This window comes from Bactrocera dorsalis, chromosome 5, assembly GCF_023373825.1.
Source record: "Bactrocera dorsalis isolate Fly_Bdor chromosome 5, ASM2337382v1, whole genome shotgun sequence".
NCBI classification, from domain to species: domain Eukaryota; kingdom Metazoa; phylum Arthropoda; class Insecta; order Diptera; family Tephritidae; genus Bactrocera; species Bactrocera dorsalis.
In genome coordinates, this window is record NC_064307.1 from 48,934,310 (window position 1) to 48,948,313 (window position 14,004).

The window sequence follows — 14,004 nt, forward strand, 5'->3', positions numbered from 1 at the left end:
GACGAAAAGCAAACTATTTTGTGAGCCGGTGGAATCATCGACACATATTTCTTTAAAAATAATGCCAGTGAGAACGTAACCAACAATGGCGACCGTTGTCGAGACATGATAACCGACTATTTGATGCCTGAAATTGAAGCTCGTGATCTGGGTGACATTTAGTTTCAACAAGATGGCGTCATTTCCCAAACATCGCACCAATCAATGGATTTATTGATAGAACACTTCGATGAGCAGATAGTTTCTCGTTTTAGCCTGGTCGATTGGCCACCAAGATCGTGTGTTATTATACCGTTAGACGTTTTTCTGTGAGAATATGTAAAGTCTAAAGTCTATCCGAACAATAAACACTCACCATTAAATTTTATTCTTTTATGTTTTTTTCTTTAAAAAAATAAAGAACATCGAAGTGGATCACCCTTTGAGGCGTTTAAGTCGTCTTGGTGGCTACTAATATGTTATAAAGCTTTAGTGTGTTTCTACAGTTTTTAATATTTTTTCTTAAATGTTATAATTTGCTTAGCGCATCACCATAGCTTCTTGTAGGCCGGAGTACTTGTTCATAGTAATTGTTTATAGAACTTGTAGAACTTTATCTACAGCTTAGTAGTTGACTCCTGTTCAATACTATCAACAGCAAGCAACGCGGTACCATCTGCAAATGTGGCTGTTGTGTACTAAAGTTCTCTCCCCTTTGTAGTGGTTAGCCTTGAAACCCAGTGAATAATCTGTGCGTTGAAATCAGTTTTGTGTTTACTCAGTTTTGTTCGCTTCAAATTGGATTTGATGATTTTTAATTTCAAAATCGGTTTGTGACGTGGAAAGTGTCTCCGCATTCATACATACATCAACATTTTCCGATATTAAAATAATTTCGAGTTCATTCTTATGTTTTTATGAGTTGTTGAATTCGTCTTGCTTGTTTCTGAAAGATCTGTGTTAAAATGTAGTTATTGGATATACATATTATCATATTTAGCAGGCATTTAGGCTGCCGCTGCTCTGGTTTTGAACATTCAATGCTCTTATGTTTACCGGAGTACTTAACAAATCTTGGTTATGTACAACAATAGTGATTGGCAATATTTGCATAGCTTTACCAGTTCAATACAAACAAATTAATCTAAGTTTTAGTTTTCCATATTTGTTTTCTATTAAATTGACTTCTTTGTGGCGTTCTAATATGCAAAATACTCTTGCAACGTGTCTTTTCAATTCATTTCATATGACACCTTGCCCATGCTTTTGAATGTGTTCGCTACTTTAAGCGTTTTTAAGTTTTTACATACCGAAATTTGGTATGCGGGGAATAGAAATTATTATTGTTTACATTTTGATTTTTTGACATATTTTAAGCAGGTTGCCTTTTTTCGGAACTCGAGAACAAAAACAAGTTTTAATCATAGAAAAGCGCTTTATTGTCTTTCAAAATATTTTCAACTAGAGGACCCGTCCGAGCTTCACTGTGGCTGATATATTATATAGATAATATTACTAATACCATCTATATGATTTCTATTAGTTGGATTATAACTATTAGTTATTGAGATATAGCATTTTTGTGAAGCAACTTGTGTTATTTTACAAAAAAATGGATCATAAAGAATTTCTGTGCATTGATTTATGCTTTTTTGGGGAAAATACTGTTGAATTTAGGCTCAGGGAAATCCACCGATGAAAAGATATTTGCTAAGCTTAAAGAGGCGAAAGCTCTGTGCAAAGTGGGTGCCTCGCAAGTTCATAATCCAACAAAAACAACGAAAAACTTATTTTAAGAAGTGTTTGAGTGCTCTTTAATCGTAATAAAACCGAATTTTTGCGTCGGTGTGTGACAATAGAAACATTGCTCCATCATTTCTCACTGAAGTCCAATCGACAGTCAGTCGAGGGAACTGCACATGATGAACCGGTTCTCATGCGTGGAAAGACGAAAAAGTCGCCTGAAAAGGTTATGACACCAGTCCTTTGGCATGCACGTGATATAGTACATACTCAACGACTGATTACTGAGCCAGTTATAATCTATTTCACTGCGTATTTGGTCACAGCTCTTTTCCACTATTCCAAATACTTAGCAATTACATTGTTTTTGAGAAAGAATCTGAATTGAACAACTGCTTATGATTTAAAATATAATTTGGTATTTATGAATTGTATTAAATTTTGACTTAAAGAGATGAAAAATATCCTTACCCTGGTTCTAAGCTACCTTTCCACCAATTTTCAGCCAAATCGGTTCAGCCGTTCTTGAGTTATAAATGGTGTCACTAGCACAACTTTTTTTTATACATTTAGATTAAGATCTATTCATTTTTGAATGTGTTTGAATCAATTGTCGAAGCACTTTTGCTACTCTGATTGAGGTATATTTTTTACAATTGGAAATAAAAAGAAGTCAATATGTGCCAAGACAAGACTTTACGGTGCATTACTCTTCACGTCGATATTTTAAGTGCTCTGAAATGCAACCAAAGCGAACAAATTTTTTTACACAGTGAAATGTTTAAGTAATATTGAATGTGTGCTATTCCCACTAATGCCTATAGTTGTTTCAATCTCACGATCTTGACGATCTTGCGATATCAGTTTGCGCACACAACAACTGAACTTAGATGACCTTGGTGAGTTAATCCAAAAATAGTGCTCTTATATCAAAAAGTTCAGAGTATGTACATGTATCGTGTAAAATGTCAAAGTTTAAGTTGTGTGTTCCCAGTTTGCCACACTAGTGTTGCCAAGTTGCGAAATATAAAAGCCAACTTATATACACTGACAAATACGCACAAGGACAGTGGCTCTTCAATACATGCTCGAAATATTGGAACAATGGTATAATATTATGCCATCTCTTGGCAAACCTCATGAATACAGTTATATGTATACCCAATTTATTAATAACAAAATACCAAATAGTACTTCTGTACAATTCTTAAATGTTTAAATGAAAATTGTACTAATATATTATAAAGCAGTTGCTAGTAAATTCGCCAGAGATGGCGAATTAAAGTTGACATGATTCCCCAGCAAAAGTATTTACATTTCGTCCTTCCTGTTAATTTATAATAAGAACATAGTTCCCATCCACACACGTGAGGCTTTAAATTAAGCATAAAATGTCAAATTAGTGCATCCACATTCACAAATGCACACATGCGCATGCACATACATTTGTATGTACTTCATACTCACATAAGTATTTTATAGTGACTGTACAGGGCTTACCGTTATTTTGTTGGCCCAATGTGGGAGTTAATGACCAACTTACTACCAAGCAGACTAACTATCTCATTTCAGTATAACATATTGCGTACACTTATGTATGTCTTGTATATACGTATATACGAGTATGTATAGTAGGTGTGAAGCACTTGATCCAAACGAGCAACGAGTAACTGTATATTTTATAAAATTGCATTTGCATAAGTAAGCAAAGTTAAGCAGCCAGTGGCTACTATAAGCTGAGCACTCGTGTGACTACTAAGCATTTATAAATGCCAGCGTACACATTCGTACATACAAGTAGATAAATGCATTTTATATTTAAGTGTTAAATTTATTTGAATGCTCGCAGCGTTCGCCTTTCGGAAGAGTGGAGATTTAAGCTTAAATTGGGCGGTGTCTTTAAAGTGTTACTTTAAATTATATGCTAATCTAGCTACCTGTTGATCTCTCACAAATTTTCAGTCAGAATTAAACTTTCTCCTAAATCTTCAAAATAGTATATTTTCATAGGGTCTACAACGTTTCATTCAGGGTGTTACACTCTTAATATATCCTGGTCAGGCTATAAAAAACCCAAATACAAATTAAAATTTGAAAACCTTACCCTTCACTTCTTCTTCTTATCTAAACTAAGATCAGTTGTAGTTTATATCATAGCACCCCAAAAAACGAGTATAAGGAGTTAAAGTATATTTCAGTAGAGTCGGTCCTCTCAATACACAACACAAGTACTCTTTTCTGTACACAATAAACCAGAAGTTCATCGCTTAGATGATATTAACGACTTATTCTCTAATTTGTCTGGTTTATTTGCCAAAGCACACCGAACAAAATTATGGATCACTAAACACATATGTTTTTGACAAGTTTTTCGACAAAAAATTTTCTAGGAATTTTTATACCTATGGAAAACAGTGCACCAACAACATTAGACTCTTGTCTGTTCGGCTCAGTGAAATGTTCGGTTATACTCGGGAATATAATTTGATGTAATTTGATGATTAGCTCTTTCGAGGTGACTTTTGGGAGTGTTGATAAAAATATTGCATCCGGTTTGAAACCCCTACTTCTTTGCGTCCGATACGCCTTAAAAATAACCGAAATAAGGGCGTATTATATTATATTATTTGTTCAAAATAGGTAAGAAGTCTCATGGTGACAGATCAGGAGAATGCAGAGGGTGGTTGATGAGAGAAATCGGGTTTTTCTTCGAAAATTCGTTCACTTTTTATCTCCATTTAATTCATGTAGAACAAAACTCATACATCTTACTTTTACCCAAACCTTCAGTTGAAATTATTAAAATAGAATTTTTACTCGTATTTAATCTCTCGTCCAACATTCTCGTAGTAAAATTTGCATCCATACCATACTGATTTCATGGACTTTTTACACGAATTCAGCACCTTAACTGGCTGTTGGATGACCTGGCCTTCATTAAAATCCATACGGACATTGTGTAAACAACGTATTCTCCAGACTAGAAGCGAAGCAAACAACCGTCAAACACGTTTGGTGAATGAACCCAAATGGCAATAATGAACGACCCCGATTTGCACTAAAAAGAAAGAAGATTTGATTCCAACCACGTCGGCGTTATGAACCATATAGTCAACGAAACAAAAAATGCAAAAATTGAAGCAAATTTTGATTTTGATCTTGGAAAAAAAAATCGGCGTGTTATTGCTGACATACGATACCAATTGGTGCAAAAAAGTGGACGAAAATAGGGGCTTTCGGCTTGCGTCATTTGCCCGAAATCATTCTTAAAACATGATTATAATATAATTTATAATAAAATTGAATTCTTGGCCATAACATTAAATTAAATTGCCTTATAAGTTTTCTTGAAAACGTATGTCTACAAAAACACTCTTTACTATACTTAAGTTTCTGCTTTGGGGTCAATATAAATGACCTAAGACACTATTAAAGTTTGTACAAACAAAATCTTGAAAAAGTTTAAATTGAGGAAGGCAAAGGGTCGCAATTACAGTTACCTTTTGTATAACCTACTTTCGTATACCTGCGATTGCGTACTTAAATCGACCCAGTACTACACACTTATATGATTACTCACTTACTCTGCCACATATTTTACCCTTTATTTTACCCCTTACCTTTACGACCGCTACTAGTTAGTATCGCACTGTTCGTTTCTAATGGACTTTTGCTGTAATTAAAGAGTTTAATGTGCCGTTATTGACATTAACTGTAGCCAAGCCGCCCACTTCGTGGCCTTGGGGGCCATTGTGGCTTGTTCAAAAGCTAGCTAAGCGCCTGTGTGTATGCGTATGTGTGCGTGCGTGAGCGCTGAAATGAGTATTCGCTCCCTGTGGGCCTACACACGCACTTTCATACGTGCACAGAAACATGTATGTTCTAGCAAATAAAGGTGCACATTGGCGAGCTAATGGCCATTCAGCAAATGGGTGCGGAATGAAAGTGGAAGCTAAACGCGAGAAAATGAATGGCATTTTGATGTTATTGCACGTGAGATTTTTTCAAATACACTTTTCAACTCTTGTTGTTGATGTAATTTGTGCCGTCGTCTACAGTTCAACAGCCGCGCCAACCAATAGCGAATGTAACACCAACACTTATTGAAGGTGAGAGACTCTGAGAGGCTTTTAATGAATTTGAAATGTGCTTATGGGTATCTAGTCATGTTGATACGATAACGGTTTAATTGAAATATTCGAAAGGCTATAAAAAAGTTTCCGTAATATTGTAACACAAATGTTTTGCTCTCCGGAAGTATCTGTGTTCAGGCGTTCGCTCATCGTCTAAATTAGTCTGTCCCTTTTTATCTCACGTAAATATTTCGGCACTCTTTGGTTTAAAAATTTGTTAATGTTGTTGTCAATTGTCTCCCCGATTAACTCAAATTATAATCAGTTCTTAAAAATATATTTTTCTTGATGAAATCTTTACATAAATATGAGTTTAAAAAATGTTTTTTATATTACCTTTATTTGAAAATTTGAATTTATGTTTAATACAATTAATCTGAGTTTAATTTTCTATATGCATCTCTGCCACAAATTATGCTTATATATGGTATTCTTGAGACCTTATTATGAGTGCAACAATATCCGAATCGACCTTTCTTCAGCCGCTCAGATTTGTATGTTATAATTCAGATTCACTTAGATTTCTGTTTTTGGTGAGCTATGGAGTACTTTATTTTAAATAATTTCCTTAGCGACCTTGGAGAGTCGATTCGGTGCCGTTCGCAGCATTTCGGACTGACGTATAGAGCGACTTCGCACATTTTACGTCGATAAAGCGAGGAAACTTACAAAATATAGCTCCAAGAGCTGAAACCATTCGATCTTTCCAAGCAACTTCGAACTCTAAGAGCTCTTGAAAAGTTCTAAGAAGATCCAAATTTACCGAGCCAAAGTTAGTTTGGCGATGAGGCCCATTTCTGTCTCAAAGGGTATGTAAACAAGCAAAATTGGGACGAAGATCAGCCTGAAGAGTTTCCAGAGCTGCCATTTCTTTCAGAATAAACAACGATTTTGTGTGGTTTATGGGTTGATAGAATTATCGGTCTATATTTTTTCAAAAATCATACCGCTGAGAACGTAATCGGCAATGGCGACCGTTATCGCGCCATGGTAACCAACTATTTGATGCCTGAAATTGAAGCTCCTGATCTCGGCGACATTTGGTTTTAAGAAGACGCCGCCACATCCCACACATCGCATCAATCAATGTATCTCCTTTCTGTGACTTTTCCAAAACTCAAAAGTATGTGCTTATACTACAGCCATTTTCAACGCAACTCAATCGGGGTTTAAGGCATCCAAACATACTAAAATAATAATTCGGAAAGCCTAAGCTCTTCTTGAATGTCTAATCACATTCATTTTCCATTTATTGATATTGATAGTGAAGAATTCCTTATAATTTCTGTCTATTTACCGATTCGATAGATATTTTTTTATTGCTACTTAAAAGGTGAAACACATCACAGTGCCCGGTCTGGCAACATTATTTAGTACAAATGTTGTTTATATTTTTTCTTGTTTATATTTTCAATTTTCTATTTTTCTACTTTTTCGTATATTTATCAACTTTTCTAACACACGAAAACGTCAGCCATAAAGTTTTTAGATTTCGGGAAGAGAAGCGCTTTAATTTTCTTCCAAATTTTTTATATAACGTCAATAATTAGTGCATAATTACAAGAAAAATATAGGCAAAATCTAATCAAGTCATTGTTAATCCATTAACATTCGTATTTGGTCCAGTTTAAACAAAAAATTGAGAAATCTTTGAAGAAGCAGAAAAGCCCGTGTAACAATTTTCAATTGTTATTAATTTTGCAGATAGACTTTTGAAAGTTCAATGTACAAATTTACACATTTCGACAAAAAGCTTTGCAGATTTCTGCGGCACAAATTCGATCTTGCCGTGGACGACTGCGACGTCTACTCAATTTGGCATTTTTGTCCAGGCACTCGTTGGAGAGCGATCAAAAACTTTTTACTGGAGAGTTCGCTGTGTCAAGCTGAGTGGTTTCCTGTTATCTATTGGGTGGTGCTGGCGATCAGCACGCTTGGATCGGTAAGAGGATGTAGAGGAAAGAGAGAAAGTCGAGAGATAAATGAAATTTAATCTCTCGTTAGTTTTATAGTCTCAGTGAGTTTACCAGCCTTTATTGGGGTGGACGCAAACGTGTCTCTATGTGGCGCTCTCGTAAATACTATGTCATACCCTATTCGGTGTTGCGAAAATGTCGCCTGGTTGGGTCTTTGGTGATGCTCAACGCTTGGTTGCTGCTTTGGTATGCAGTTATTAATGTGAGTATTTGGATATGTACTATATATCCTTTTCAGAAATATTGAAATTAAAAGTTGATATGAAGTTAACTGTGGTGTGGCCTTCTCGAAACAGAATAATTTGGTGGTTTTCAAAACAACAGCAGCGGAAGAAATTTTTCTAAGTATCATTAACAGTTGGTCAGTTCGCGAAAGACCAAATAACCTCATATTGCAATCATAAGTCATACAGTTCTATGTTTTGGGAAATTATTTTGAAACTTTCCCTTTTATATAACATATTAAGTATGGTAGATCGGTTTAGAGCACTTTGAATGATCCCTTTTTCATTAAGTCTAATACAATTTTTATATACCTCCACTTCAACTCATATCCGTTTTCGAAGGATACTTCAGAGAAGTTCTAAATTATTCTCTTTTCCGCTGTTACAAAGTAAGTCAGTATTTATTTTACTCTAACTTTTTCTTCATGACCTCAGCTAATATGAGATATTAATAACGAATGGGTATCGATGCTGAGATTTTTATTCACTCCTAAATCTAAATTATTCGGTGTATAATTAAGGATCGGGTTCAATTATAAGACATGCATATTATGGCAAGTACAGGACTTTTATAAAAATATAATAGGATCAGGATGAAATAGTTAAGTTAATAATTGATAAGATAGCGGTATATTAACTTAGATATCTCTTTATCAGTACCTAAGTTTAAATCTACATATGTAGAGCCAGTTACTTGAGGAATCTACTATGGTAGCACTCCAGTTACTTCCAATAGCCTTGTAGAAAAGAGTTCTTATGTAATTTTACTTAGTGACATTTATTTTGATCATTTGTCACTCAACACCGAAAAATTCTCCTCACTTTTGGTGTGTGATAATCCTTTACTTAGAGAGGTGATCCATATAGTGGTTTCTTTTTAAAACATACATAGAAAATGTTTGATCAAAAGGACGGAAAGTATTTATTCCATTTATAAAGTATAAATGTCAAATCTATCAATTCATCTGAAAATCACATTATTTCCAATATGTTTACAGATTTTAACTCAAACTACTCTACTAATTCTACTAATTCTCTGTTTTCCTATCAGCACGTGCTCTGTCCGAATACTTCAATTAACGCTCCAATCATTTCTGAAGAAGACGTCTTACTAACTTAAATGAGTTAAAACCATCTTTTAATTACGGTCCATATATGATAAACTCATGTTTCCTGAAAAATTGTGCCAAATAGATCTTCTTGCCTTTGACAAGGGTTTTTAATTCCTCTCCTAAAGAAGGTATATTTCCTTTAATATGGAAACAGTAATTTATAATCACTTTGTATAAAAGTGGATTAGACCGTATAATATAGGGCATTGCAAAACTATCAGTTATACCTAAGCATTTTGAAGTTATCATTGCAGAACATAAAACTTGTTCGATGTCTCCGTTAATTTCTTATTCTCAGCATGGATGTCGTAAAGAAAAATCTACTTTAACAAATTTACTTGAATTTGTAAATCATGTATCATTGGATTTTAGGAAACTCAAGCATACGGATGTTATATACACTGACTTTAGCAAAGCTTCCGATAAAGGAAATCTCTCGACTCTCGTACATAAAGTTGATCTTCTGGGTTTTCAACCACACTTTATAATAGAACACAACGAGTGATATTTTAAGATACTCTTTCAAATTCAATTAATGCCTTTTCAGGTGTTTCACAAACACGAATTCTCAAATATTTTATTATATGCCGACGTAAAGCTGTTTTAAATCATATACTTCAAACATACTTAAATAATTTGGTTGCTTGGTCTGCTAGAAATGATTTTCTATTGAATTTCAAAAAAGTAAGATCTACGAGTAATGTACAAAGTCTCGATATTCGCTTGGTCGTCAATGATCTGAAGTGTTAATGAAAGATTCGGCATTCCATAAAGTACAAACGCTACAGCCCCATCTTAAAACAGGCTTGACAATGACATGATTTTACGTATCATCTTGCTACCTGCTAAATCACAATTCCAAAACTCTTACCAAATTATCAATCTTTCAGTCTGTTCACGACTTCAGATTCTAATTTTGTAATTAATATAGCTGAGCAGATAAAACAAGTCTCAGTTTAATTCGGTTTATATGATTCCACAGAATCTTTTCCAAAATTTCCACTAGGAAATAGCTACGGTATGCCCCCATATAATTAAAAAGACGGTAAAGCCATAGTGCTGACACATATTTCGAATAATTTCTGCGATCATAAACCTCCACTTTAATAAATATAAAAATAATTTCAACCAGCCATGTGTATCTTCACTAGAAAATACAAAAAGTTATAAGAATTTTAAATCCTCTTTCTATCAGAATACACTGGCTTTGGAATGGCCCTTGTTTGGCTTCAAAAATTAACTGGATTTAACCAAACTATTATCATGACTAACGACCACGTCCATAACTAGGTATATACACAGAAGGTATACAGATACACGAACGCAAATATTGAAGCTCATCTCCACACATGTATGTACACATGACTTACTTTGGCCGCGATATGAATATTCATTTATTTGACATTTCAACTTGTCAAATGTCATTTGACTTGCAGATCGGAATGCAAATTTGTCAGCAATTGCAATCAGAATCGCCAGAATGCCAGCAGCTAACTACGCCACAGACAGTTAGCGTAACTGTGGCGGTTAGCAGAAAAATGTGTCAGCTTCCTGTTTAATGCCGTCACTAGAGCGTTGCATGTTGCATGCAGTGACGCGAATCGCTTCGGACGTTCAACATGATTAATGTGCCCGAATAGTGCTATACAGCAGCACATACATACATATACCTATAAGTACACATATCTAAATGAATACCCAAAAGCAACCCAAAAGTGACTCACATGCGACACCTCTTCACCAACAGCATGCCACCTCGCCAGTGTATCCAACTAATCAATGACTATCATCCTACCATAACTGCGCGAAAAAATCAGAAATGTCAAAGTTGCTTATGTGTGAGGGATTTGGAAAAAAATTGTTTCACTTTTTGTGCTTACTCCTGAAAAATTGTTGGTGAAAATTTGAAATCTTCGCTGACCCGTCTATCTCCATGTTAAGGTGCGGCACAAAAATACTAAGCTTTTGGAATTTGTCCACTATTTTGGCACAGTAGACCGAAGTTGGTGGCCTTTCTGGTTTACTGCATTTATAGTCGCAACTCACACCATTTTAACCGTGTTAAGTTCGCTTCACATACACTAAACTTACAACTTTAACTTAACTATTAAGAATAGTTATACAGTTGCAACATGTTGCACAGAGGATAATACTTTTGTATCATCAGTGTAATTGAATTTAACGGTACAGATAATACCGCAGGCTTACATATGATGCGGGCCAAGAGTTCCATAGCGCACCCTACATAGTAGACTCTCATAACTCAGCAACTGCGCGTTCCATTTCAGCCAAATTTGATAGAAGTGGCATGATATGCCATATTTTGAAAATGGACTAAATCATACCAAATTTCCTGCTTACTTCACGTATAACATTATCTTAAATTCGTGCAGATATTTTCATCTTATAATAAGTCAATCAATTATTAAAGAAGTTATCAAAGTAGACCCCAGCACTAACAGTATTATCAGGTTGCTAACTCTATTCAAATATGGTTCCCAACAATTTATTAATTGTCAAGCTCGCAGATACTGAATATATGAAAATTTGCTCAACACATAGACTTTATAACCAAGATATCGGCGAATTCGTGGAAAATCACAAACAAAGTGAGTCAGTACCCTGTGCTATCAATAACTTGGTCTGGTGCTACAAGCGGATAATTTAAGGGGGTATTCTACTCTAGAATTTAAAAAAAAAATCGATTTTTTTTCATATATTTAAAGTTTAGACCCTTAAGAACATATCCTTCAAAGGATTTTTAAAAAATAAAATTATTTTAAGAGCTACAGTTACTTTAGTGACGCAGTACCTAGCACGGTAGGTAGGTAGACTCACTTTTTTAATCGCGTTTTTCTCGAAACTATTTTTTCCACACGGTACCGGCATTATCTCAAGTTCTATACAACAAATTTACTTGAAATTTTGTGTGAAGTTTCTTTATATAATCCTTTATCTTTATATAACTCTTAATCCTTTGTTTTTAATATTTAAAAGAAAAATCAGGAATTTCAAAAAAAAATGATTTTTATTTTCAGGCAGTCGCCATTTGTCCAAAAAATTTTTTTTCGTGTTCCCTGAGGTAGGGACTATAACAGTATCCTTAGTGATTAAGAATTAATTTTTTTTTTTTTTTTTCAGACCACTAGGAGAGTCAGGATCAATGTACCAGGATGCGCCATTTTTTTTACACCTGTCTCTCCCCCCTTCTAATTATTTTAATTTTTAATATTTTTTTGTAAAATTTTTTTTCGGTATTCTTAAGATATCAATAAAAACACCATAAAAAAGTGGGTAGTAAAAATATGTATGTTTGGTTTTTTTTTTAAATAAAATTCAAAAAACTGCCCGAAATTTGATTTATAGAGTAGAATACCCCCTTAATATTTTCAATAACCCCAATATACCTAATTTCATGAGTTTTATTACTCTTGTGACCTTATGTCACCTAAAATGTGTATATTCAAGTGATTTGTTGCCGAAAAGGTGTGAAATTTTTACATAAACCGCCCTGGCCGGTATTCTCATATGAGTTAGTTTGGTTGAAAGATACGTGCTCGTCTATCAGTCAAAGTGTAAGTTATCTTGACCAGAATGAAGTATTTTATTGAGCATACTTTTGTTTAATAAAAATAAAAGAAGCAGCCGATCACGATCTTGGCTCGATCCCGAAAATATCGGTCAATATGCAGGATGTTTTCACGAACTTTAGATTTTCCCTACTTGTTCAAAATATCTATTTTTAAGCCGCCTCGAAATACTAAACGACACGTTATTGTAAATTTTTAAAACTTGAAAATTTCGGCTCTGGCCGAACTTAGCGCCTCCTTACTTGCTTTGAGTTATGTTCGTTTTTGCTATTTTTCACAGTTTTCACATTCATCACTTTTTCTTTTCCATTTCTTTTCGCCCGCACAGGTTTCGCCAGGTCACATGACGCCTTGGCTTACCATCAATATGTTTGTGTTGAGCTTTGAACTGATGGCTTGGCTGGTGGAGGTATTGGTTGGCGCCACCAAATTGGATCTGCACACGCTCTTCACCTTTTGCCTCCCGGTGGCGAATTACTTGTTTGTGCGTTGTGTGCGCAATGTTTTCCAGAATGCCATCGAAACGAACGATGTCGACGATTTGCGGCTGTGGAAGCGTGGCTTCAAGTGATTTCATAGTGTCGTGTTTATATCCCTGTAGACATACATATATTTGCTTACATAGCCGGGGAAGCAGTGTTACCCATATATTCGTGTGTATTTGGTCACTTTCTAGTAACTGTATATTTCATTTTGTTATTTGTATGTGTAACCGAGCAGGGTCTGAATATAAATGTTGTGAGGGTCTTTGCATATTTTCGATAATAAGTGTAAAAATTTTAATGAAATAAGTGAAGTGTTCAAGAGCGTTGCTCAAATGGCAGCACTCCAAAGGTGGAGGGTATGGTATAAGTTTGAGGTTAATTTTCGGAATTTGTTATTTTGCTACTTTAAATAAATATGATCTTATACCAAGAACTTTTTTTCTATTCTAAAGTGCCTTTTTTGAAGAATTTACTGGAATTTGGAAATGGTATTTTAAATTTACTACTTATTTATTTAGATAACTGCTAATATAAATTGCATTCATCAAAGATGGATCATTACGATTTTTATATCTCTTGTTATGAATGCTTCTGAGGGTATCAGTTACCATCTGACCCATATATTGGCGAGTATGATATATATTGCCTTGAATGCACTCGTAAAGTTTGGGTTTGACTTACCATAATTTGGAAAGGTGATTTCGTTATACCTTCAACAAAATATACAGCCAAGACAGAATTTTTCCCGTCTGGAAATTATCA

General features: G+C 34.7%; 2 protein-coding genes across 3 annotated transcripts in view; one reads left to right on the forward strand and one right to left on the reverse strand.

Moving 5' to 3' along the window:
• LOC105223791 (uncharacterized) overlaps positions 1–14,004 on the reverse strand; it is a 141,360-nt gene that overhangs the window by 11,227 nt on the left and 116,129 nt on the right. The gene's annotated exons all lie outside the window — the stretch shown is intronic.
• LOC105223790 (uncharacterized) lies at positions 7,204–13,948 on the forward strand. The gene is made up of 3 exons (XM_011201639.4): positions 7,204–7,797; positions 7,860–8,033; positions 13,086–13,948. The coding sequence occupies exons 1-3, from the start codon at positions 7,579–7,581 to the stop codon at positions 13,326–13,328; spliced, it is 636 nt and encodes a 211-aa protein (XP_011199941.1). The 5' UTR covers positions 7,204–7,578; the 3' UTR covers positions 13,329–13,948.